The 27,462-nt window shown below is 40.3% G+C and overlaps 1 protein-coding gene across 3 annotated transcripts in view; it reads right to left on the reverse strand.

Annotated features, from left to right (window-relative positions):
• The window catches only part of igsf21a (immunoglobin superfamily, member 21a), a 151,101-nt gene that overhangs the window by 103,412 nt on the left and 20,227 nt on the right, over positions 1-27,462 (reverse strand). For all 3 annotated transcript variants that reach the window (XM_029432341.1, XM_029432340.1, XM_029432338.1), the window contains exon 2: positions 855-967. In XM_029432341.1, the coding sequence (XP_029288201.1) occupies positions 855-967 (113 nt within the window). The remainder of the gene's footprint in view (positions 1-854; positions 968-27,462) is intronic.

Raw genomic sequence — 27,462 nt, forward strand, 5'->3', positions numbered from 1 at the left:
CTCCTTGGCAAAGCCACCTCCTTTGCAACGCATCTGTCCGCGTGCCATCGCTTTGTTTGTCTTGGAATCAGTCTTTTGATTATATCACAAGCACCATGGACACAAAACAGAGCAAGAAGATGTGAAATGAGACAAGAAAGAAAACAACTGACTGATGCGTTTTATGTGAACACCGAGGTCTGGTTGATAACATGTCAGGCTCTACAGTTTGTTGGGAGAATAAACAAATCCAATAAGCACTAAGCAAAATACTTAAAGCCACTTTTACAAAGCAAATTTGTAAAGCACTCAATAATTATTGGAGAGTTTTTAGCAAAAACAAGCGGTCGGACGACGGTGCGACTGCAGCTGCTCTTCAATTCAAGAGCTTCTCAGTGCCTGAAACAAACGTGTCGTCTGTGATCTGTAATATCTTGACTTTAATACATAACTTTGAGTTGTGTGGAGCAAATGAACTATCTTGGACATACAAAGGTTCTTTCTCCTCCAACAGCAAACTAATTATTGGCAGCATTTAGGCGGTGTAGTACACCAACTGGGATTTTAATAACTGTTGAGTCGCCAGCTGTGAACTATTAAGACACGATGTTGATGACCAGCAGATTGAGAAATCAAATTCCCAAACAACCGGCAGTGATGCCTCCCGTACAGCTGCTCCAAATAATAGCTTGTTTCCTAACAATTGCAGTTTGACAGCGTGCGGTTGTTCTCCTGACGCAGACATAAACCTGCGATACGACGACTGGCACTGACCTCCTCGGATTGCCGAATAGCTAAAAACGAAAGAAAAAAGGATGCTCGGGAGAGAGAACACAGTGCTTAATGGCTTTGAAAAGGTAGACATGTTTACTCACCCTGTACCAAACAATCTCTCGAAGCCTTCCGTCAGTTTTGAAGTTACACTTGAGGGTAACAGTTTCTCCCACGACAACAGGAGGCAGGGGCTCTATGGTAACTGTCAAATATCCTGGGGGGGGGGAAAGAGGAGAAGAGTTTTATCACAGTCATAAACCATAAAAACAATTTGCCTGAACAAAATACTTTATTTATTTTTCTGGCTGAGGCAAATGTTGGGCAACAGCAACACAGCAGTCATGAATTAACAGTATGTTAATCATTTTAAAAAGCATAAGACCGACTGAGTCCGCACTCTCTTTTGGAATAATGCCATGATTAATTTTTATGCAATTACACAACAAGCACTCTCCCACACGGGGGGTTAAGTATCTTGGTAAATAGCACTTCAGTTGCGGTTACTTAAAGGGGTAGCAGCGACTTTCTTATGAATAATCAGAATTATCTATTCCGTTTTTGTCAAATTCAAATGTTGTCTTCTTTGAAAACAGAAAAATGTGTGAAATCTGCATGATTGTGTTTAAAAAAAAACATTGAATTATTCCCATGGAACTAATCCTGCATGTTTTAACAGTTGTTCATGTGACGTTGTTTGGCCTTGAATAAACATGCTTGAGTATCACAAACTGAAGTTGTCATTCATTGTCATTAAATACAACAAAAATAATGAACAATGTCAGAAACAACAAAATAAAAGTCTTTTTCTGATGAAAATGTATTTTAAAGGCTAATGCTGACATTGATTTTGACAAGGGCAGCTCAGTCATAATTGATATACAATAACATATTTCTCTTATACTTAGAAAGCAGAGAATCAACTGTCTAATTACTGCCATTCAGTGCACCGCCTTGAGCTTCCCTATTGTCAAATATTTGAATTTTTCATCAAAAAAATAACTGAGGCTTTTGTTATGGCAGACAACAGCAGCACACAATAACTATTCACACACACACACACACACACACACACATTGGCCAGTAAACACAACACAAACAAAGAAGAAACTGTCAGATGTAAGAGCAAAGTCTTCAATGCTGAACTACAGAGTGTTGAGTCTTGACCTGCTTTATCATCAGCCCTTTGCACAAGCATGCACACGACGCTTCGCCCTGACCTGCAGGTATAGTATCAGAATAACACATACACACAAGCACATCATAGGCATTTATTATATCTCACATATATATCTAGTTCTCTTTGTACGCTACCTCTGGCTATCAGAGTGAGCCAGCGGCGCGTGGGCCGACTTGCGCTGACAAAAAGCGACCCCCCACCCGACATAATATCCGTTTAAACACATTCAGACTTCAATGAGAGGATTAGATCTTGTAAAGCAGATGGATATCACAGTGCAAATATAAAAACAGAGTGAAATTGGACCAATAATTGTTGCGGAAAGAACTTAAACCACTACGAGAGCAACTCTACAGGTGATCTATGCAAGGAAAGAAATAGGTAGACTGGAGATAAAGAGAGGCGTAGTATCGGTTTGCAACACTTTTATAGAGACCTGAATCCTGGCAAATGTTAAATATCTAACGTTTTTTATAAACGTTTTATAATAAAATGTAATTTTACTTCAGAAAAAGAACATACACAACCCAGCGGATGGTTGATGGATAATGGAAAGGTCACATTTAAGACTTTAACAGTCAAGAATTAGAACAAGAGTTCTGAGGAAATGCACTCACAGCGTGCAACACTGTTGTCGAATCAGAGTTTGTTTAGCTCGGGAACCCTTTGCACATATTTCCTAAATCCAGAGCACTGACACTCAAAGTGTCTCGTCAGCTCCACTGCTGAGTCTGCTATTGTTTATTCCACCAAAGTTGTCTTTCAAATATAATCAACATATTTAGCTTTGTCATTGATGACATGAGGTGTCGGCACACACGCTTGTATTCTGTGACCAAAGCAGGGAGGGTTAGGGTCATGACCCAGGCGGAAACTAAATATCATGTGTTTAAAGTGTCACAAAGCTTCTTTTAAAAAAAGGAATCTGATGCATTTGTGGTGAATTAATTAATATATGGCACACTGGTCCTTTCCAAGCGTAGGAAATTGTTTTATATCAAGCAAAAATACTTCATTTAATTCATTCTGTTAGCCCTTTAATTAAAGATCTACACGTTGCATATACTTTCAGTTTGCAATTTTTAAAACGTGTTAATATTTAGTGTTGTTTATCTATTTTAGGCATTTAAAAAGAGCCAACAAAGTGAATAATGGAAGCTCTTAATTGATTTATTTCACTTGAAATTAGCATTAACAAAAAAAAGTACAATACTATCAAATAGAAATACAGTCATGTTATCAATAACCGCCTCAACATGTTACATGCTGAGCTGGTGAAAGACCACAGAAGACATGATAATCCATACGTCTAGTTAACAGCTCACTATGCTCGGATGATGGATCTTAAAATGCTGCAGTATGGATTTCCAGAATTACCTCGGTTTATATAAAATGTAGGGACGTGTCAAAGAGAACAAGCCTTTACTGAATAACTCAAAAGTATGCAGAGCAAACTGAGAGTACGGCAAATGAAAAAGTTCTCATAGAAAATACACAATACAGCGGTGGATTTGAGAGGTGAATAATCCCGACCACACTGCTACGTAGCTGAGTGAATAATGCATCACTCTGCAGAAACTCAGTGCCACTTGCTTTTACAACGGATAGCTTTGGGTATCTGCGTCGGTCGACACGGATCAGAATGTCTCTTGTGTCAGCGCACCTAGATATGCTTATTAAAGAATCTTAATTTAATCAGCGGGCTGAAGAGATCTTCTCTCTCTCTCTCTCTCTCTCTCTCTCTCTCTCGTCAAATTGAACGAATAAACCTTTTCTGAAGACTGCATGTCATTAACACGGAGCTGATGCTCTTAGAGAAAATCCTAACCACTTACTACGAACCCACAAGAGGAGCAGCCCGGCCTTGTTAATGTCTCCGTGTGAGTTTTCCTGAGAGGTGGTGGAAATGCATTTACAAGGAGAAGAAGAAGAAGAAGAAGAAGAAGAAGAAGAAGAAGAAGAAGAAGAAGAAGAAGAAGAAGAAGAAACAACCGCCTCTGTGGAAGGCAGTGTTACTCTACTCACCAGGGAGCAAACATGGGCCTTTCCTTTAGCGACGGACATATTCAGTTATAGGTTGTAACATATTCCTCTCCAGTACATGCATAGAGTGTAGATCCGCACACTTGTGACAGAGCATGACGCATAATATAAGTCATTGCTTGGTGGTCTTCTTGTGTGGTTTCAGGGATTAATTGTGAACAATTCATTGACTATGTGGCACAGAGGGAAATATACAGCATAGCCAAAGACAGCAAAATGCTTCGGAGCATGTGGGGAGGGATGAGGAATTTTTAAAAGAGCAAATTACACGGGTTATGCACTCGTGCCAGGGAAGTTCACATTTCAAATAATCCCTACGAGAAATTGGAGCAGTTGCAGGCTGCACATACCGAGACATGAGGGCATAATTCCCACGCAATTCAGTATCAATCGAATGCCATCCAAATGACATCATAAATTAGACACATTTTATTTGCCAATTCTCTGTTGAAAGCGTTCCAACGAAGCAATACCTCTGATTACGCTTAATGCCCTTGTTAAAAAGAAACACGGGCTAATGTGGGCCACAGTCGCACAGCAAAGGCTCGTGTTAGTTCAACCGTGAGCGTAAAAATCAACACCGTGCAAGTGTTTGTGTGAGTCGACATCAATCGGGAGATAATTCAACACTTGTGATCATTTGAATGTGTTCATATCAGGCCCACATCGCTTCCAATGTCTCGCCTCCCTGCATTGGGTTCCAGTAAAACACAGAATCTATTTCACAATATTAGTAATCGCATACAAGGCCTCACATGACCCTGCATAGCAGAGTTGTTCGCAGCTGTAGGCGGCTCCGATCATCTGATTTAAGGTCTTTTATCTGTTCCACGTTCTTGTGATGAATCCAGAGGCGGTCGGGCTTTTTTGATTGTAGCGCCGACATCCTCGTCCCGTGAGATCTGCTGAATCAGTGAATTGTTGGAAGTGGCTGCTGAAAACTAATTTATATAGTTTAGTCTTTTCATAAATCCTCTCGGTTCATTGTTCATATACTTGTGTGTATGCCTGTATTTGTATGTGTGTATTCTATCCTACATGTGAAGAACTGTTTAACTGTGTGCTTTAAAAAGTGCGATATTAATACATTTGTATTATTATCATTTGTATTTAGACAGCTGCAGAGTCCTTTCAGCTCAAATCTCCACTCAGCACAAAATCCTGAATAATCTACTTTTAATCTGTGCAGGTTATTAGTTCCTTCAACCAACAGAGATGCTACTTTAACTAAATATAAACCATGCAAAACACCATTATTGTATTGTTCATCACAATCTACCACCTTATGACATATTTAAATGTTGATCACAAGAGAAAAGGACAATATTGTTGCTTTTAAACTCCACTAAAAACAAAACAACCAACCAAGACATCTTTCATCACCATCATGTCATTGGGAAAATAATTCTCCTTCGATAAAAAGAAAATCTATTAATTAAAGAAGTGTTCAAATGAACAATAATGCGCTTGTGTCGTTTTTGAGCTTTCTTTTAGGAAATATGACTTAAGTGTCATGCTGGATATATCCAGCAAACTCTAATAACTTCTGTCTGGCGCCGTGAACACCTTCAGTTCAGCTGAGCTTTAATACATCAGCATTCTGTTTGTCAAGCTCGCGCTGCACAATATTGATCCTTCCTGTGTTATGAGCCGTGCATTGGAAGAATGTCTCAGGTATATGTATACAGTGCTCACAGCTACCAACCAGCAAGCTTCTTCTGCATGAATCAGACACTCTGTCTATCCCACCAACAGCTTGTGTCACAAATAGCTCCAATTACTGCGGGGAAGAGGCTGAAACAATGTGGATAAAGAGTTTAAACTTCCTTGACGCTGGGAAAATGTTCCTCAGAGAAACCAACTGCTTTAATCCGACATATTTTATTATCATGGACTCGGAAGGTAAGCATGCAGTTCTGCCTAAAATGGCTGAAACAAATCAGCTTTTAAAACTAAAACACATTTAAACCGTGAAGCAGAATGCTTATACATCATCGTACGAGCACATGAGCCAGTGTGGAGTGGCCAGAGAGTGCACGGCATTTAATTGGCTCATATTAGCCGGTTGTGGAGGCAGACGAGGCCTCCGGCTTGTCTTAATCCATCAGAGGCGCTGTTGGAACAACATCTAATGAGGGCTGCAAACTATGCTTTCTCCCATTAATAACAGCAATTTGCCAAGATGCAATGAGAAAACAAAACACCACCAATGATGGACCGGTCCAAAATGTACCCGTTATTGTGCTCTGTGATTTATGGCTCCGGCCTACCTTTGCTTAGATGTCAGTGAAACTAAATGTATGAGAAAAATAGATGGCTGAGTTCCTCGGCTTCTCTTTCTCATCGGTGCCTCCAAGCAGAGTAAACAAACAGCTGATCTTGTCTAAAACAAATTTAAGGATTTTCCTTCCAGAAAGGAAAGTATGTGTGAAAAAAATATGTTTTTTGAAAGAAAATAAAAAAGATAGAAAAGGACATACAGTAGGATGAATGTTGAATAATGTTCATGTCTCCAATATGTCTACATCTGTAATTAAACACGTCTGGTAAAGACATGCGTCCACTGCTGTATGACAGTCCAGCAATGTGGACACATGGTGATCAATACACTCAGATAATAACTGCACAGCTGAAGCCAGGTGACTGATTTAAAAGCAGGAGCTTAAGGCAAGTGAGCGAGTGATGTGCTATTAATGGGACGGCAGGCTCTTTGGAAATACCATGGTGGACTTTTTAATGCTTTACATGTTCTGGCAGCGATAACCTCTCCATTTGTAATCTTTTGCATTCAGTCGCTGCTCCGTCGGTCCCCTCTGATAAATGTTAAAAATTGTAGAGCCTAAGGCAAACAGGTGTATAGATTATGTAAATGTTCCCATTATATAGTTTATTCACATTATTCGGAATAAGAAATATTCTCTAAGTGAGGAACTTAGTAGCTATTAAATCTCTTGAAGAGGCAGACGGATATAATAGAAATACTTTTTACTGCCTCATCCTTATATTTCTTAGAACATAAATAAAAGTTAAGGATAATGGGAGCAAGAAAGTCACTTCTGATATTCTTGATTTACGGTTCGGTTAAATAGTTTAGTGTGTTACAAACACTAATCGCAGGTTTTTGAGCGTCGCAGGGGGTTCTCGTGAATTAGAAAGCGGCAGGACCTTGATTGTTGTGGAGCATTTAATCAATAGTGAATGTTTTTAATGCATTTCCTCATAAATGACAATTGTAAAAGGTGGAAATACCACCTACCTTCATTGACCTTTCTTCATGACAAAATGTGTACAAACTGTCACAAAAAACAAAAAAACAGAATAAACCACACCTTCATTTTGAAGTAAAAGCTATTTGTTTTCCAACTGTCGGCCATCTTTTTGTTATTTTTGTCCTGAACTACTTTCAGTTTTTAACTAGTTTTGCTTCGTGGTTGAGATGATGCCTCGGGGCGTCTTCGGTAGTCAGAACTGTACAAGCAGAGTGCTCGGAGCAGGAACACGAGTGCATTGTTTGACAGCTTGTGTTGCCTAATGGGTCTTTGTTGCTGAGCCGCGTCTACCTGGTGCTGCTGCATCCCCACATCTTACAACTATCATTGTGTCGTAACCGAAAAACGATGTTCCAAACCACCAGAAGAGATGATTGACTATACTTACATGATTTCCTACCAGGACGTAACAAGCAGAGACTCAAACAATAGCTTGCTCTAAATGATCTGATCTATTGCTATTCCTGGTCACTTCTCATTATGCATATGGATTATTAAATTCCTGTATACATCAGATAATACATTTTGCAATTACTGTAAAGCTGTCTACCTTATTATTGTACTTTAAATTTTTACACATGTATTTTGCATCCCTATCATTTACCTTCAGCACTATTTCATGTCTTAGATTCTAATTTTGAACAACTGCTTCTCTTTAATTGTTGTGCAAATGATTTGCATAATTTGAACAATGTTCAACAGTCCAGATCATTTGTAATTACTGTTTTTTATTTGCATTGCTCAAAGAATTCAACCGTGGTTAAAGGTGTTCAAAAATAAAGTCACATCAAATCTAGTCCGATATCACAGATTATATTCACTGTATCATCTTCAACTTCATCATCCTCTTGTTTTATATTAAACTGGGCTTAGTGCCATGTATAAACATAGCTACCCTGTTAGTGTGCATTCAATACTCAGCTATTCAATGAATACTGAATGTGTGCATTGATGACTGAAAGATGATGTCTTCTGCCTCCATTTCTCTGTTGGATTCATGTTAATGACTATTTAAAGACATTTAAATTTGTGGGGGAAAAAATTGGTTGAAAAGTAAAATTGTCTAATCAAGCAAGAAATTTGCGACTCCCCTGCAGTACCTCTGCGGACCCCCTAGGGGACCAGAGACCCCGCTGGTCTATATTGATACATTTGACATTAATTACTTATTTTACGTACAAAACAGACTTATTTACTCGAAACCACAATGTTTTCCTTAAACAAACCAAGTAACCAACCAAGGAGGTTCGAGTTGTAAGTAAAGCTCAGTGGAGCTGAGCTCAGGAAGCATTAGGTGGAAGAAGAATCTGGATGACAGCTTGTTGATTTATTCTGATCAAGAACACAATCCTGTGGAGAAGGTCTTCTTTTGTAAACAGAAAGCTGGGAGCCGATGCGTTTTTCAATCAGAGTGATTTACTGTTTAATGACATGCTTCAGCTTCAAGAGTGTCAGCGCCAGTCCGTTGTAATCCACCGTCCTCCCACAAACCATGCAGCTATAGTGGATAGCAATCACAAGGAACCTTATCAGTGGGTGCTCACTGTGAAGAGCCTTAGGCATGTGGAATTATCATGTCATTGGTGAGAAGAGTCGCAGCCAGGGAGTCAATGCAGCCAGCCTTTCCAAATGGAGTTAGTCAGATGTATTTTATGTCATTGCCGCAGTTAGCTGGCAAACTAGAAAGCAATACATCTCTGATCCCTCTGCCTCCCACGCTTCCTTTTCTCTCTCTGTATTACTGTAATGTTGCTCTGCGATCAAGTAGTACCGCAGAATTAGAATAGGTTCTTATCCTTACTTGTTGTTAAGCTATTTGTTTACTTGCTGAGTATGTTTCATGACCATGAGGACCACGAATCCTGCTAACGACCTGCCCCCCAACTCAATGCATTAAAACACACACTTTTGGAAGATACAAGTTGAACAGCAGCCGCATAAGGCTTTCATTATGAAGACAAAAGGGTGGACTATGCTGGTGGCCCCCGGGGGACGTGGAGTAGCAGACCTTCCATGGCCACAGCATCAAGAAAAATGACACACACGGCCGTGTCTGGTGTAGATGATCCAACAGTGAACTCATATACAGGGACAACTGTACCACTAGCTTGTGTGTTTCCTCTGGAGATTTGTAAAATCCTGATATAATCAGTGTAAGGAATGTATTCACATTATCAGAGTGTATGACAAACTGGAGGGAAAGAAATAGATAACTATAAAAAAGAGCAATGCAGCTATCTGCACCAGTGTGAGTGTAAGGATGCTCTGCAGATTATTGTATTGTATAACTGAGCTAGGATTACAAGTCATATTTGATGATGGGACAATATGTGAGCATTTCACTTGCAATGTAACAACATGTGTGACAAGTATGATTTCCACATGTTGAGCATCTGACTAATGAAGAATCAAGAAACAACTATGTTGGTATGCAAAAAAATGTCATTATTTAAACATTACATTAACCAGATTTTATAAGCTGCAGACAAAGACAAATGTAAAGGGTCCTTACAGCTGGGTCTTCTTTATGTCTGTGTGCTTCTGGATCAGATAAAGCCAATAATGCTATAAAATGGTGCTGAAGTGATTCTGTATTTTAATAGCAATCTCCTTCTGCCTAACTTAAGAGATTCATTATAATGACACACTGTATATATGGTACATTTTATTAGAATATAGCTAAAGTTATGACATATCAGTTTTTAGTTCTTGAGAGGATATTGCAGCCCTGCACCATTCCTGCTAGCTAAATATAGATCGATCTGCCTTCTAGCTTCATTATTGCAGCTGGAAATGATTTGCCATCATTGTTCTGTGGCTGCCAATCTCAATAATTGAGGAAGAAATCAACCAATTTGTGCTCAGAGAGAGCTGCACATGCATATACAAGTCTGAGACAGATATTTGGTGACGCCACCATACAAATGTGTTTGGACACGATAAGAAGTTTTTAATAGGTCCCCCCCACCTTTAATTCTGCGCACCTTCATGGCCTTAGAGTAACACCTTTCAGAAATGCAAATGATTTAGTCATGAAGCAATATTGTGGTGCCAGGCATTGTCTGCCTCCTCCGATGTCAGTGAACCCCAGCAACTGATGTTCCTTCCAACATAAAGAGCGCTGGTCAACACCTGCATGCCATGAACCTTTAACACAGGAGACTATGGATGGTGCACATGGCACAGTGAGCAAACAGGTGTGGAACAGTCAGCGGGGTGTATACTGAAAAGGAGGTAATGAGGTCAATGTGAGTTTCTTTACAGACGATGCAGTTGTCTTTCTATGTCTTGTAGCGCTACTGAAATTGCTTTTTCATAAGACTGTCGAGGATTATCAACACAATTCATTGTGTTGGAGGTTGGTGGATGTATGAATTTCACTGGAGTTTTAACAAAGTTGCAGTAAAATGACAAATTATCCACTTGAGCATAACATAACTGGTAATTGGTATCGGAAAAAAAAAACACTTAGGATGTTCTATCAGGAATATCTTGAGTAAGTAAATCCGCCGTGGACAGGAACTGAAGCGTGAAGTGGCCGAAGTGTCTGCTCTGCTTAGAAGTGTTTATTTTGCCTGAAAAAATAAGTGGACACCTGCAGTCGAAATAGAAAATATGTTTCAAAACCCTGCCTCATTTTATGATGCTAGTCATTATTCTGTATTCCTATTTCCATAGAAGCCTCTGTTGCAAAGATTGTCGTGAAGTAAACACATTGGGCGAGAGGCAAAGTCTAATTCTTTGCGGCACACACACCCACACGCACACACACACACACACACACACACACACACACACACACACACACACACACACACACACACACACACACACACACAATAACAGATGGCCAGATACACAGATGGATAAATAAGAGATAACTATGTGTTCAATATTACGTTTTTAATTCTGTTTAAAAGGCAATCATCGGGCTCGATTAAACTGTAGCAATGCTACACCTTTCTTTTGTGTGCTTGTGTACTGGTTTTCAAATTAATATAACAATTTATATGCGATATAAAAAAAGAAGAGTAATGTTGGTGTTCAATTAAAAACATAAACAAAATCTCAAATTCATCAGCACCAAAACAATTTACAAACCTATCTGAGGGTTTTCTTAAAAGCTGCCTAGCTGTTTGTATTTTTCCATTACTAAATAATAAATGCAACAAACAAATCTGGAACTCAAAGAAATGAAATGTCACAGAGCCTTGGAAATAGATATTCCAATCTGTTTTTAATAAGGTAAACAGGACCCGCGTGCCATATTAATAAAGGCCTCAAAGAAGTCATGATGCCGTTACCAAGGAAGCAAGTTGTCCCGGTAACCCAGAGACAGACTCACTCGGGTATCAATCACTGTTTGTGCATTCAATCTGTAGACCCCTGCATCACCACAGGTCATGAGCAATGGCAGGAAACGAGGGAGGAGACGGGGGCAGTGTGGAGAAATGGCCATTCTGAATGTCAAACGGGTAGATTTGAGGAACGCATCCAGCATGCAGGGAACATAAACTGCAGAGTCAATTTATCATAGCAGAACTGCTGCGGTTACAAGGAGGCCATTTCATGTTATTTCAGTGACTATTCACAACATCTTTGCACTGGTTTGCTCTTGTTTTCACCACTTTGAAGCTTCACTCAACCACTTCAGAAACACAATCTCCCACAGGCAGCATTTCTTTACTCAAACCATTTTAGTGTTGAGGCCAAAAAGAGGAGATTCAGTTTGCCTTGATGTTCCAAAAGGAGGAGGGCGAAAAAGGACGGACGGAAAACTATTGGCAGTGACCTCAATTAAGATATTGATATTGAGTGTATTGCGTTTGCCTCCCTGCTGTTGTATTCTTGTACTTTCCCTGTGCAAATCAGACACAAGACATTCTGTCATCGATCTAACTTTATTTAAAGGCAGAGGCGTTATGTTGTGCATGATGCAATAGACAACTGAAGAGAACAATCTTAAATCTATGCTTACACAATCCTCATACGGCCCAGAGGCAGGGAGAACACTTTTCTTTAATTGAAAGCAACAATGAATGAAGGGAAAGGCACTGACACACAAACAAAAGAAATCTAAATTTTTGTAAGCTCTTCTCAAAAGAGAAATATCAAATTTGTAATGTTCAAGGTGACTGTGACAACAACTGCAGTGGGGATCAATGAAAAATATCTACCAAAATACAGTTCAATGTTTCCAGAAATGCATCACTTGGATTTCAAAGAGTGGCGCATAATCACATAGTTGTTTTCAGAAGATTCAAGGCAATAGAGAGCGATCAAAGTGTGTTTCTCAGATGTGTTAAACTCAAGTTATATCCTGAGGCTTTTTCATCCATTGTAGTTCCATTACAAGAAAGGGAACCTAGTTGCATATTATAAATAAAGCTTTAGGAATAGACTTCTGTCCTCTCAACCAATGTCTGTCTGAAAAGCTACCTGGACTCTGAGAATTTCCACCTGTTAGCCCAGTGCCTCAGCACCAATCTGACCCCGTGCAGAGGGCATAATGCATGGTTGCATATCACATCAAAAGGCCTCAAACAGGTTGGTGGGGGTTAGTTCATCACTCAAGAGCCAAGCCAACTGGTAAGGGGGATACAAATGAAACTTGCATGCCGATTTATCAGCGCTGCAGTGAGGATTAAAGGACTGCCAGCCCCCCGCTTGCATCGCCAACCTACTGCCTGCATGCTTTGTTTCAGCAGCTCTTAAACCCCCTCTGTCTCTCAAGATGTGCTTCATCACTTCAATAGAATCATGGCTTCGTCTGAAAACATTGCTGGATGAAAAGTGTTGCAAAGGAGACAGCACAGTCCTCTGCTCATTGGTACAATTCACCTCTATGAAGGCTTGTGGGTGAGGTAAGAAAAGCATTCTTGTATTCCCCTTTTACAATTCAACCTTTACCGTCAAAGAAAGGAGAAGAGAGACACGCCCAAACCCAATTAGAAGCTTTGTTTTGTGAGGGAAGAGGAGGCCACAAGACTGCTGAAGAAACAAATAACACACATCTCCACCCCCCCACCCACTTTCATTTTCTGTTTTTTCCAACGGAGCCGCGTTGGCACTACCATGCTTTTGTACTATGTGGAATTGCATCCCATTTTTTGTACTAAAATCCACATAAAGTAACTACTCAGCTCGGCACCAGAATTATTCATTGCAGGGTGGGGTGGGGTGGTGAGCAGACCTGTATTAAAAACCAGCAGAAGAGGAGACAGCTGTCCCAGCCCACGTTCTTATGTGATCTCTGCTTAGGGAACAGGCTGGTGTTCCAAAGCCCCATCTGAAAACAAATTAAAGAGGATTAGAGGCTGCCACTGCAGCTCCTCTCCTCTCTGTTCTGGGGAATAGACTGTCCTGCTGGCCAAAATGGTGACCTTCAAACTGACTTCCTGTCCTGTGTGTAGGTGCAGCGCAGCAAATATTAAGGTCATAGTATGGATTCAGCAAAAATGTCCCAGTGAGTGCCTTGAAGGTAGAAAGGTCAAAAAGATTACATGTCCCGCTGAATAAATGGGTGAATGTGTTAAAGCAATAAGTACATATCGTCTTCAAGGCAGTGTTGTTTTATGTTTGTCTCTTGTGTTCTCCCTTACATAAGATTTGATGTTATTTTTAATAATTAATGAATGCATTATGGTTGTTGAGATCCACATCAGATAAAAAGTGTTGGAAAGAGTAAAGCCTTTATGGAACATAGTATCTTCCCTACTCTGCCTCCCTGAACTGCAGCCAAAGAAGAGCAGACATGACGTCTTGCTTGTTTTAGATTCTTTCAACCTTCAGTGTGGTCTTCAGCCAATAAAACATCTGATCCGTCCAGACAAGAACATTCCACTGACTGGCCATTAAGAAAAAAACGAAATAATTGTTCTGCTGAATGATCCTAAAGTTGGAGGAACAATGCATCACATGAGCTGTTCACCTCAAACACCCTTAATACTGAAGGTTAGCAATTTATCTTCACAGTCATTTGATGTCAAGTGTACTCTGCTGGAATAGGCAAATACAGAAATGATGTAACTGTCAAAATACTTAATGACTGCACGGTGCATTGCCATAATCATCATTTCACGTTGGGTCTAACTGCTACTGTAGCCGTTGACATGTTGATTAAATCATTTTCCTTGACTTTCAATTAAATGCAACTTACAAAAACATTCAGAGTATCTCAAAAGAACAATGAAATCGTTGAGAACTTATGTCGGTAAGAATGCATCTGTACTTATCCAGTGAAACGTCTCAACATCTGTGATATCGGCTCACACTTTGGTATAGACATCCATGGTTCCCAGAGGATGAATCCTAATGATGTTAGTAATTCCCACCATAAAACAGCTAATGCTATGAAATATGGTGCACAAGTTTATGTCCCCAGGGATAGGGACATCCTGTGTTTCATTTAGAACTTGAAAAATACTTTTGATTTATGACCAAATACCTGCAGTACTAATTCGAACATGTTAGCATGTTAGCTAAAAGGCTAAACTAACAAGGTGAACAAATGTTGCAACGTTTGCATTGCCATTATGAAAATGTTGGCATCCTGATGTTGGTCTTTAGCTCAAAGCACCGCTGTGATTGAGTGCGGTCTCAAAGAGCTGCTAGCATGTCGACTCTTCTCGCTACTCTATCAGCTCTAAAAAACATTGTCATATCTGGAGAGCACACACTGCAAAGGAACCAAACACTTAACTGAACAGAGCCTCATAAGGTTGATGAAATAACTTCACTGTACTAATCCTGTAACGTATGACTTTACCGTCTGTTTGAAGCCGGGTAAACCAATGTCAGTCACTCTCCAAGGCTACCTGCCGTCGTCTTTGACTAAACACAAGGGCATTCGCACTGATCAGACAGACACTGGTTTGATCATGGTTCAACATTATTCCCCCGTGGCTACAGTTACACCAAGCACTAATCAGTCTTCATTAACTGTGGTGTCACAAGTATAATTCTGCTGTCATTTATACCTGACTATATGTCTCCCCCCCCCACTGCTAGGGAGAGGCAGGTATGACAGTCAAATGAGCCATGTTGTTTATCCTGCGGCTATTTCCCTTTAGTCATTTTCAGATCTCGCTGGAAATGTGGAGTCATAAAGTCAGTTGGAGGAATATGAATGTCAGGATCTGCAGATCATAAAAGGCATCATTTGGATGTTATATGGCAGAAGATCAGTGTGATTTTATCCAATCATTACAATGACCAGCAAGGCCCAGCATCATACATCTCCCTGATTATTATTATTTATGATTATTAATATACCGCTGTTGCCCCGATGTCAAGCATTCTCCTGCCTTGAGACCCGGGTCATCAGGTGGAAACATTACCATAAAGTGGAATGACCCAACTATCCCGTAGGACACCTGTTCTTATTTAAGGTCCTTAAGGGGAAGAGTGATACCCGAAGACAGGAAGAAAACGGTTGAGAATCACGTTTATAGTTTCTCTCAAAGTGCACAAGACTGAATGGGAGATTGTAGTTATTTTCCAAAATTAGATCAATTCATCTGATGTCACTACCTCCATTACGCCTCTCAATTACTCCTCTAACCGTGCACTCCTGCATGCATTAATGGGTTATTTTTCGCATCTCCTTCTTTGAGCTGATGTATTTCTATAGATGAATGAAAGAATCATGGCAGTCTGAGGAAGCGAGCGAGAGAGAGAGGGAGAGAGAGAGAGAGAGAGAGAGAGAGAGAGAGAGAGAGAGAGAGAGAGAGAGAGAGAGAGAGAGAGCACAACCTCTCACTCGTCTCGAGTGAGGGGAAGTAGGAAGCATTGGTATTCACATCAGTCCCTCCATTTTGGAATCTACTTCGGCACTTGGCTGCAGCCAACTGCAGCTCTGACACATGCACATCTCCCCCTCACACTGTTAGTAAAAGAGCTACTGTGTTAATTGGGCTAAACTGTGTTAGGGATGGGAGGGTAAATTAATGCACGGCTGTAAACAGGCATGGATGAATCACATTTGCCATCTTTATGAGATCAAAGAAGATGTAAGGAGCATGTGTCTCGCATTATAGTTCCTGTGCACATCTGGTGAATTGGAAAAATATGCTCTACTTGTGAAAATCACTATTTTCACAATCTATATTGTTAATCACACTTCTAATAGAACACCACGTGGTTTCTCTCCTTCACTGTGTCGTCTCGCTTGTTGTCTTTCGACTTCATCGACTCAACTAAATATCCGAGGAAACTACTAAGCACTAAACAAAAGAGTTAAGTTGTAATCCACACCAAGCTTTGTTAAAAGGTTTGAAGTGAGAGTTGAAATGACCATATCATGTACATTTAGCATACTTACCTGCAATAAAACTAACTCAAGCTGAGAAAACTACTAAGTCATTTCAAACAGCACACTCATGTGTGCACAATTCATCTCAGCCTCCTTTTAAAACAACTTTTATTTTTTTATGTTTTTTACTGATTGCAGAGCAGAGAACAGATCCTCAGAAAAGCCAAGTTTAAAGTCCTCCGTCAACCACGACAGAAGACAGATCAATAAGTCATATAAAAGCCATCCAGACATCTTTACTTTCCTTGTAGCACACACACACACACACACACACACACACACACACACACACACACAGTTGTGTTAACTCTCATAAGACAGTCAATGCTAATAAGAATGAATGCATTGGACAATTATGTTGATGAAAAAGGTCTACTTAATAACTGCTTTACGGCCCACTCTCTCTCTCTCTCTGTCTCTCTGTCTCTCTCTCTGTCTCTCTCTCTCTCAAAACTAAAACATGCAGAGCCAGTAAAGAGCTTGAGCCTTGCAATGACATGTGTCTGGTGCAGCAATGCTCTACGAGAAGCGAGACATCCTTCGGGAACGAAGTGGAAATGATGTGTCAAACTGTGGGGTGTGAAATATTTTCTCTTCTGGCCTCCATGAGCTGAATTTACTTCCATGCAGCAAAAGGAATTGTATAGCGTTACACTGTATCATAAAAGAAAGCTTATCTATACGCAATATAAAAGTATGTTCGTCTGGCAGTTATTCTAAGGCACTACATACGGGACCGTATGCTCTGATCTACGCGGCAAGGCAGAAAAGTTGGAAGTAAAGTGAAACAGTGCATAGATCTAAGTGTGCAGATATCTCTTCTATCCGTCAAGGCACAAAAGGCCCGGTGGCGTCAAGACTCAACCGATGCAATTTGGATCCAATAATTGTGTGATGGTGTGATACAAATGAGCATCATCACAACCTGGACAGCTCAAACTACAACTGTCCTATTCTTGGGTGAGCATAGCTGCAAACTGGCCAATAGAAAATAGCTTAAAAGCTTTCTTTTCAACAACTTCAAAAGACAATATTATTCCTGACAGCTCCTTTCACGCCTCCGAGAAGGCCATAATTGTGTGTAGCGAGCGCGATGAGGGAATTTCATCCACAGAAGACAGGTACATGTGTCACACAGATAGAGGCTGCTAAACGCTTGGATACTTTTTCTGGTTAATCTCCCCACTATTTTGACTTGTGTTTGTGCACGCAATTATTTATCTTTTTTTTTTTGTTTTGTTCTTGCCTGTGTCAAAAATAATTGAATTTGTTTCAAACAGTATATACATCTGCCAGGAGAAGAAGAAAAACAATTCCGTCTGAATAACCACCTGCAAGCAAACAAGCAATTCTGCGTCCATGCTAATTGCCATGAAGGTCAGGATGGCAGCCTCTCACTGCCTTCCTGTGCCATGTGTGCCCGTCACTCACCGCTGTGACGGACAGGTGCTATCCCCCTGCGCACCAAAGGGTGCAACAACACACCTTCAACTCATTATGCGTATAACTTATAAACACACTACTGTAGATATGCCTGGACAGAAGTATGCGGTATGCCAATCATAATGTTTTCATGCAATATTATATTGCATATTAATTCAGGAATAAGTCATATTGCACTATACATGATTAGGAATTCTCAGTAAATGACGTGCATATTTTAATGTGTGTGTGTGTGTGTGTGTGCATATTTACTGTAGAGGCATTTTCACTGTAACTGTGCGAACAGTAAGTGTTAGCCAGTAGGGGTGGGGAAGGACGGGTGATAGGGAGGCAGAGTAGTGAAGGCATAAAGCTAAATGATGGAAATCCCTGCTGTCACCCATACGTCCCTGCAGCATGTTCACTCAGGATGCTCATCTGTCTCAGCTTCCCACTTTAGCAAATCGGTCTAAATAAGGAACGCGAGAGGCATCCTTGGCAAAACCCTGAACCTGTCCACAAGGTCAGCTATCCCCAGCGGAGCCCCTTGGTTACCGTCATGGGAGACTGGAGCAATCAGTAAGAACATCTGAATCAGGGAGCCTCCAATTCTGTAAGTTGTTTTTTAGCACCAGAGGCAGTGAGGATTGCACCGACGTCTGGAAAGCTGAGCGGACAATGCTAGTCAAGACCTTGATGAGGGAACATATGCATTACAACAGATTCAAAACACAATTCTATAAATCCTTTATTGACCTTGCCTGCAAAAAGAAAAGCCACATACGTCATTTGAGCGAACAGAGCCGACAATATAAATGATTAAAGTGGTTCAATCCACAAAGCTGCAAGATTCTTATGTAAATCAAAGCAACGTACATTTCTCTGCCTGAGGGAAGGGACACATTTAAGTGTGGACTGAAACATAAATTGTCTTTCAAACATCTACAAGTGAAAGCTGGACTTGATCATGTTGTCGTACGACAGACCAGCCCCGTTGGGAAACAGTGCGAGTCATTTCCTGGCCTCACATTAAACCACTTTGAGAGATTGACTTCCTCAAAAAATTGCCTCATGATGCCGTTTTGAAGCTACAAATGTTTGTAAATGTTTGTTTGAATGCAGTTTTAACTGACTGTAGAGAATGTGTTGACGCTTATATGTTGGGTTGCAGAAATATCTATCAAATTCACATTTTACTCACATAAAGATGCAGAAAATGCTCACATGCATCACTCATTTTGCACCTTCAAATCCTGCTGGATGTTGACAGGCACAGACCGATGCACAAATACAGCGAGGCTCTGTGAAGAGTGTGTAACTCTGAGCTTGGTGATGGTTGCCAGGGTGTTAAAAATAAATAAATAAAATAAAGCCCTTTGTTTCCAACCTGTTTCTTTCCCACGTTGTTCTACTTGTCCACAAAGTCACAGTTCACATGCAGATGTCTGAATAAAAAACTGGTGTTGCATTTTCAAGTCTCCTCTCATTTCACTTATTCATTTGATCATCTAATTATTATTCCATGATTGCCCTACTCTCCCAGTGACAGGTGATATTCTGTGTCCCAAATATCAATTTCAATGTTGTTCACTAGCTGCAAACGCATCACAGTGACTCATGGCTTTTAAGTTATTATTTTGTGAGCTGTCAAGTCCAGGGACTGTAATAATGGCGACAACGGCTCATTGACTTTTAATAGGATGCAATTTGAGCTGAAACTCAGTGTTTAGAGCAGCAAAGTGGAGGAAGACAGCAGATTGATTCCCTTGATTCCCTTAACTTGTGATGTTTCCTTGGGTTTTAAATGTGTTGGAAGGAGGGGAGAAAAGGGTAACAGTCAATGGAGCTGTAAATCTGACGAAGATGGCGGTGCAAAGAGGGAGCAAACCTTAACTTTGTAATGCAGGAGAGAGGCATCAAAGTCATTCAATGACAAGAAGACAAACGCAATAAATATAAGGTTTAAACGGCATGTGATGTTGGATGATGACACAAAGCTGTCGCTCAGTCACAGATTGAGTTTGTAAAAGGCTGCACATGGATGTGTGACCTATGGTTGACCTGAGAGGTTTTTTTTCCACCTGGGCGAAGACAGAAATAACAAAAAGATTGTTGGTGCCGGATGGAGAGAAGTGGAGGGGAGCTGCAGAGTGGTGGGATGAAAACAGGATCATTTTGACATTGCCTTTTCTGACATTCATAATGCTTAAAGGACACAGTGAGCATTCAGTGTCCTCCTCCCCTGTCGTTTTATGACAAGCTCAGACACTCCACAATCTGGTGGCGCCCAGGTACCATCACTCCAGTCATTATCTCGCAAAACCCATTCCATTTGACCTCTGCAGTTGATGCACATTATTCACAATACGAAGAGCTCCAACATGCACCTCGGCTCTGCTGAAGGAGACGCGGGAGTCAAAGAGAACGCAAGTGGGTGAATGACAGACAGAAGGAGGGAGACGGAGACAGAGGGAGCCAAAGACAAGAGACAAGGAGACAATAAGTTAAAAGAGACAAAGCGATAAAGAGTTTAACTACTCAGGGGAGAGACAGATCACATGGGTGTGCTGCACCTCCATTGGATACCGTGTGTCACCTTCAAACAAAAATAAAATGACCGCTGTGTGTCTCCACCCCATGGCCAACACCCCTCCTGCTTCCTCATTAGAGCGTAAGTGTAGCTCTAATGAGTAGGAAAAAGCCTCAGTGTTGTGGGCAAGATGAATGGATGCAAGAGGCTACTTCACACCCCACTCTGGGGCGGTGTGCCTATCTCTGTGCTCGATCGGAGGGAACCTTCTGGTGAGTCCTTCAGGACCAAAGGGCCCTCAGAGGCCCTAATTACATCAATCAGCCAATTATCCACAAAGCTGTTGTCATGGATAGCTATTAGGTTTGCATGGAAGCCTCAGTGCAGAGGAAAGAACGGCCTTCAGGGAAGGTATCCGGACGAGAAAGGAAGCCTTTGAGCAGATATATTTGGAACGTACGACCCAAACAGGTCGGTTCTACTGTGAGATGAAACAGTAATCCTATCTCTTTTGTGCCGTACAGACTTTTGATTCTTATAACTATTTTGGCAAAGATTTGAAGTGCAATGCAGCGAGCGATATTGTTCATCCAGTACGCTGTGAGTGGCATATCGTATTTAGAAGTCTAAAAGACCTCTGGCAGCTTGTGATATTTAAACCTGTCACTCTGCGAGACCCTACCTGATATCTGAAATGGGTTTTTCTCTTTGGCTGGTGTAATAAAACGGGCTCATAGCCACAGCACAGGACAATACAACTTTTATGTAATTCACTTAAGTGTCAAACTTCGAAGGAGGATGAACATAGATCAGAATTTCTATACGGTACATCATTTCATCAGGTTTGGTGTTCATACCTCCATCTGTTCTATAAAACCCAATTATTCTGTGCAGGGGTGGAACAGGGGTACAGCCTATCTTTCAAAGCACTGAGCTAAAGTTTTGGAAAACACTCGCTTACCAGTCTATTGCAGCACAACAGCAGAAGCACCTCCATAGCTACAGCATTGAACATTAAGTGTTAACCTGTTTGGACTGTGGTGGATGTGGGTGGAAAACACACCCTGCACAGGAAACAGTGCAGAGAATGTTCCGTGACAACTAGTTTATGACAATGATTATTAGAAAACAAGATTATTAGAAAAAGTTGACACGTTGCATAACAGTTGGATTGGATTCTGGCAGAAAAAGTGATGCAGTGATAAAAGTAATTGTCTCGCATGAGCTGTAGAATCGGTGTCATGAGGAACAGCCTGAGCTTCAATATCCAAAACAATGACTTATTGCTGTTGAATGCTCTGTAATAGTACATTCTTTACACCAAAGGCTATGACAATAAAAAGAAAGAGGCCTGTGAAGTGAGAATTGAACATTAAAGGCAGTAAATTATGATGCTCTTAGGAAAAGGTGGTATAGATTGATCAAGGCCAGCAGAAAACGGAGGAGAGAGTGGTTGCTTGAACTCTGTGATGGATTAAGCTGTTAGATTCTGCACATGGCTCATAGAATAATCAGTGTTTAGATCATGAGTCCATAGTGTATTACAATTGCATGCTGAAAAATTACTAATACAGTAAGCCACTTCGTCAGAGGATCATTGAATGTATCTTTAACCATCTTAAGTTTTGGCTTTGCAGTATATATGCAGTGTATGTTGAATATATACTCTTAGAATATAAACATATGCCTGAGAAGTGTAGTCATCTGTTCAAAATGTGTTCATAGACTAATCATTTTGATAAAAGTTGCCTCGAAATATGCATCCTGACACTGGTTAAATTGATACAATTTAGCTTTTCAGTACATTTAAATTGCCATCAGGCATGCCCTGGTGTGCACAAAGTTTACATTGAATTGGACAAATGGATATAATGAGGGGATAACAGATCATTGAAGCTCACTATCCAAAATAGCATCAGCAGATCCCATGTTTGCGGAGCAGTCAGTCGGAAACGATGCAGTACATTAGTGGCTCAGAATTCACCCAACGGCTCTTTCAACACATATACAGAGGTCTGTTATAATAACCTGTTTAAGATAGCTCACGACACGTATAGCGAGGATTCAGATAACTCTAGACTACTTCCTGGCAGAGCCTAATGGACTCTTGCGTGCATAGAAATACTTCTTTCTATAATTGGAATTCAAGTTGCATTTCAAGGTGTGAAAGTAAATGTAATGAGAAACAGCAGGAGAGCTATGATAAAACAACATACTCTAAATGCTGTCAATTTGTTCCTGGAATTGATTAATTGAGTCATTTGACGTCTCTGCTTAGTTGCCAAAAAAGTGGCTTTTTTCGCCAATGTCTCCAAGGAAATCACTCTTAACTAAAGCTAATACGCTGGAACACTTTAGGAGTCAGTGGTGTGAGACCAGACATAACTATCTGCCAATCAATCAGATTGTATCTTCTTGCTGGCTGTAGTATGGTTTGAGGCGACTGACAGGCCTCAGTGGAGATGTGACAATTCCCAAGGGTCAGCATGGCGCTCACAAGCCTTCCAACTCCACCACATGACAATCCAAAATAGGTGACAGCCACAGTGAAGACAAGGTGCCAACACAAGCACAAATTCTGTCCTTGTGTGCACTTCCTATCTATGTCAGCCATGACAGCCACTCCACTTATATGGTCTAATGAGGTGGCTCAAAAGCAGCATGTGACACATGCTGAAAACAAAGTCGATGGTCTTTTCCTGGAATTATTTTTTGAGAGCTTGACATTTTTTCGTCGTTGACTTTTAGAAGGGTGTGTTAATAAATCGCAGGGATGTTTCTGAGCATGTCTGCAAACTTGGTTGAAGAATAAGTTTGTGTTTATGAATAATGCTCTCACTAAGTGTACTGTTCCACATTTTGCCTGTAAGATGAATCACCTTCCACACAGCAGGTTTATTACTAAGTGATCGGCGTAGAAGGAGAGACTCTAACGTGGTTTTTTATGAGGCTATGGTTTATGGTACCATGTTTACATTTCAACAACAATCTTTGATAGTGTATTGACAGAGATTGGGACATTTCGCTGCCACAAAATAACATACAAACGGTAATAATGTAGATTCAAAACAATATAAAGTAGCATTTTACATTTCCACGATGATTGTTGGGAACAAAAGTGTTCAGCCAATTTCCATGTATTCCTATTCATAGCCTACATGGAAAATACACACTTGTAGCAAGAAGTAAAATACTATGAATATATGAATTGCTTCTCTTGTGCTCAGAGAACACCCTTTATCTATCGGTTCTTGTATTTCACACGTGTGTCTGGTAACAGTGCAACACCGTGTTCGAGGAATAGTTTTCTATTCAGCCTGGTTGGTTATGTAAAATGTTTTAACTTAGTTATCAAGAATCAGCCAATTTAGTTCCTCCTGCTGCCCTGACTAGTGGCGAGTAAAGTCATATTCAAGACGAGGTGCCTGCGCAGGACCACTGTCCATCTATAAATGAGGAAGTATCCTGAAGCAGGACACTTAACCCCCACTGCAGGGCTACACTAACTGCCAGGCCCTGCAGGCATAAAGTGAAACAGGAATTTCATCCTCAGGCCATGAAGAAAGCATGTGGACATTTCAATTTTCTTTAGTCTGTATTAGGTAAACATGTTGTGGTGAAACAGATGATTAAAATGTTTATTTTTGAATATGTACTGCATGTACTTTTAGAGGATTCAGCGTAACTTTAATTATTGTGTGGACTTTCTTCCTTTGTCGTTCCAGGAAACAAAATGTCACCGAACAAGTAAATGACAAGAACCTTTTAGGTTTGTTACCAACGTCGCAACAGGGAATTATGGAAGCTACAGTATGAAGATGAAGAATATGTGTTTTTAAATCATTTTTGGTTCGTTATTTGAGCTGCATCACGATGGGTGTGAAGGCAACGATGGAGTACAAGTAGATACATAGCTATTTCCGTGTCTCCAAAATGTATTCTTCTATCCAGTGAACTATAACACAACTATCCAAAATAGATGGTTCTTGTCTGTAAATGACTTAAATCAAGGGAATTTAATGACTGTTAAGGGCAGTCATGCCACATTATTTCACAGGGAAATAGCTCATCATTTTGGGAAAGAATCTCTAATTAAGTAAAGTCTATGTCCACGGCCTTTGATCATTTCAAACAGCTTGTCATCCTCTGCAGGCAGCAATGCCTCGCGTAACAGAGCGGCAGCTAGAAACCACACCTTGTATTCACTTCATTCACCTGCAATGTAGAAACCTGTTTGAGTTTGTTTTTTTAACATATATTGTATACGTATACATATGTAGATATGCGTTCTCATTGGGATTAAAAAAGGTAGCCACATGTTTGTTTTTACTCGAGTAAACATTACCTCTGATACACGACTGTGAGGTGAAATGTCACCAGTGAATGTTGTAACAATAACATCAGCACATTTAAATAAACACATACTGTACAATAGTGTATGCAGGAGAAACATCTGGTGTTGTGAAGGGTACGTTAAGGGGATTTCACTATGTGTACGGTATCTGTGCATCACAGTCTAACTGATATATATTACAGTCCTAAAAAAAACAAAAATGCAATTTCTGACTGGGTGCAATATCTCAGACAGTAGCAAACTTTTTTTGTGAAGGCGAGAGATGCCTCACTTCCATTATGATTCTGAGTGTAACTGCGATAAAGTGAGTCCTTCACCTCTCCATTCTCAACACCCCATTGGAAAAGTATTTCACTGTGCTATAGTGCAGCTTATTAATACATCTGTATCATGATAAGCTTCATTTATGATCCATGTACTGTACAAGTGCTTGAGAGACAAATGGCCGCTGGTTCCATTAGTTCTATTAGTTCCATCATGCCACCGATGCAGCTGGGGTGCGGACCTCAGTCGTGAAACGATGTGATGGCTCAATTTAAACGTGGACACTGAATTCAGTATTGCCCCCATGCATACGTCTTCGTGTAGGTTTCTCTCTAATATCCTTCGTTACACAATTAATGTGGAGATTTTGTATTTTGTTGAGCAATGCAGTTCGAAGAGTTGCAGCAGAATTGCAAGCACACAACAAACTAATATTTAATAAGATGCGAAAATAAAACGTGCTTAGAGATATATAAATATTTGTTAGCTCTCTTTGGCACATCATTCTGAACCACACACACACACACACACACACACACAGATGCATATTTGCTTACAAACGTTCACACCTGAAAACCAACACAAATATACTGTAGGCTACACACACACACACGGTCGAACACACACTGTCCCCCTCGCCGTCTGCATAACAAATGATGTTTATGCCTTCAGCACTGGGTTGATAACACTTTAGTAAATATAGATTGTTTATGGGTAGTACATTAGCACACAGAGGCTCAGCTGTGCCTCCACTGACAAACAAGGACAGGAAGCTCAAACAATGTCTGCTCGTGCCAGAGTTAGTCAAAAAATACATCTCTATTTATTTGCAAATGGAAAAGTTTATCTCGGGGATGAACTTTTGTGGGATGAATGATGAATTTCACTGAGTTATTGGCTTCTGCTGTCAAGGTTGCCGTCTTGTCTCGGACAATTTTATTCAACTGGCAACGGCCACCAAGAGAGTTCATATCAAATATCTGCTCTCCTTATTATTCTAATGATCACTGTCAATCTTGATGGATTAGAGTATGCATTATCGACCTGAACAAATATGAGCGAGAGACAGTCCCAGCATGCATCACTGAAGGAACAGTTTGGTTTTATGGGCAAACCCATTAGGCGCGTTAATCAGGATAAAATGTCTATCTCATCTATTTTCAGTGGCTGACCGCAATAATGAGTCATTAAACATTGTGTTTCAGAGAAATCCATCTCCATCTTGGCCCAAAGATATTCTGAGATTATTCACATTATCCTTTACAGCGTCGGATCACATTTTAAAAGACATCTGCAGAGGAAGATGGACAAAAATTAAATCAATCAAATATGAAAATGTATTAAAGATTAATCAGGAGGTAAGTATTACCACACAGCCTCCTCGCTTAATGAATCATCTTCCACATATTTCCTGCCCGATGAAAAGTTTTTATGTGAGGTTCAATGATATTTGCAGTTATCTGTTGTGACATTTGATGTGTGTGTACAAGCACGTGGTATCCTGGAGACTATCGCGTCTCCTGTTGGCATGGACATTTTCTAATATCCACGTCTCAGATATCGACCTGTAAATAATGAGAACACTACTATCTCTGTGTCTCTTGTGGGTCTGCTGGACCTCTATATTTAGTATACATTCATCCAAAGGTACATTTAAAGAGTGTGTGTGTGTGTGTGTGTGTGTGTGTGTGTGTGTGTGTGTGTGTGTGTGTGTGTATACCAGTAACACACACATTCACCAATACGTGTATCTATCTGTCGTGATATACGGTAGATATATTTTCTAAAGTGCTAAATGTATCATTCTTTTATTAAAATAATATTCCTTGCACATTTACTGTAAAACTTTAAATTGACCATTTTTTTGGAAATGATTTCCATGTCTTTTAAACTATCTGTAACTTTATGCTACAACAAAAAAGAAATGATAACAGCAACACATAAAGCTCACACACCCAGAGGATAGAATAAATCAAAATGCATGTAAACTGTGGGTGGCCATCTTGAAACAAGACTTTTGAAAAGAAATGTAATCTGAATGATGAAGCTGCTTCCGTCAAACAATAACAGAATATATTGAAAAAGAATAACAACACAGGGAGTAAAACATGCCATGTCCTGGTGTGCAAAAAACAAAGTAACAACATATGTGTTCACTCAGAACCTTCACGTTTAGATTATGAAAGAGTTTCCTATTGGTTCAGCTGCAGCAGTGGGAGCCGAGCTCATCGCATGTCTGCGTCCACACATTCGATAGCTTAAGACGGCACAATGTGAGCTAATGCTTCTCCAAAGATTATCTATAAGAGCGATGCTGTGTGGCTCTCACCGGCTTCA

The sequence above is a fragment of the Cottoperca gobio genome, chromosome 5 (genome assembly GCF_900634415.1).
Source record: "Cottoperca gobio chromosome 5, fCotGob3.1, whole genome shotgun sequence".
Lineage (NCBI taxonomy): Eukaryota > Metazoa > Chordata > Actinopteri > Perciformes > Bovichtidae > Cottoperca > Cottoperca gobio.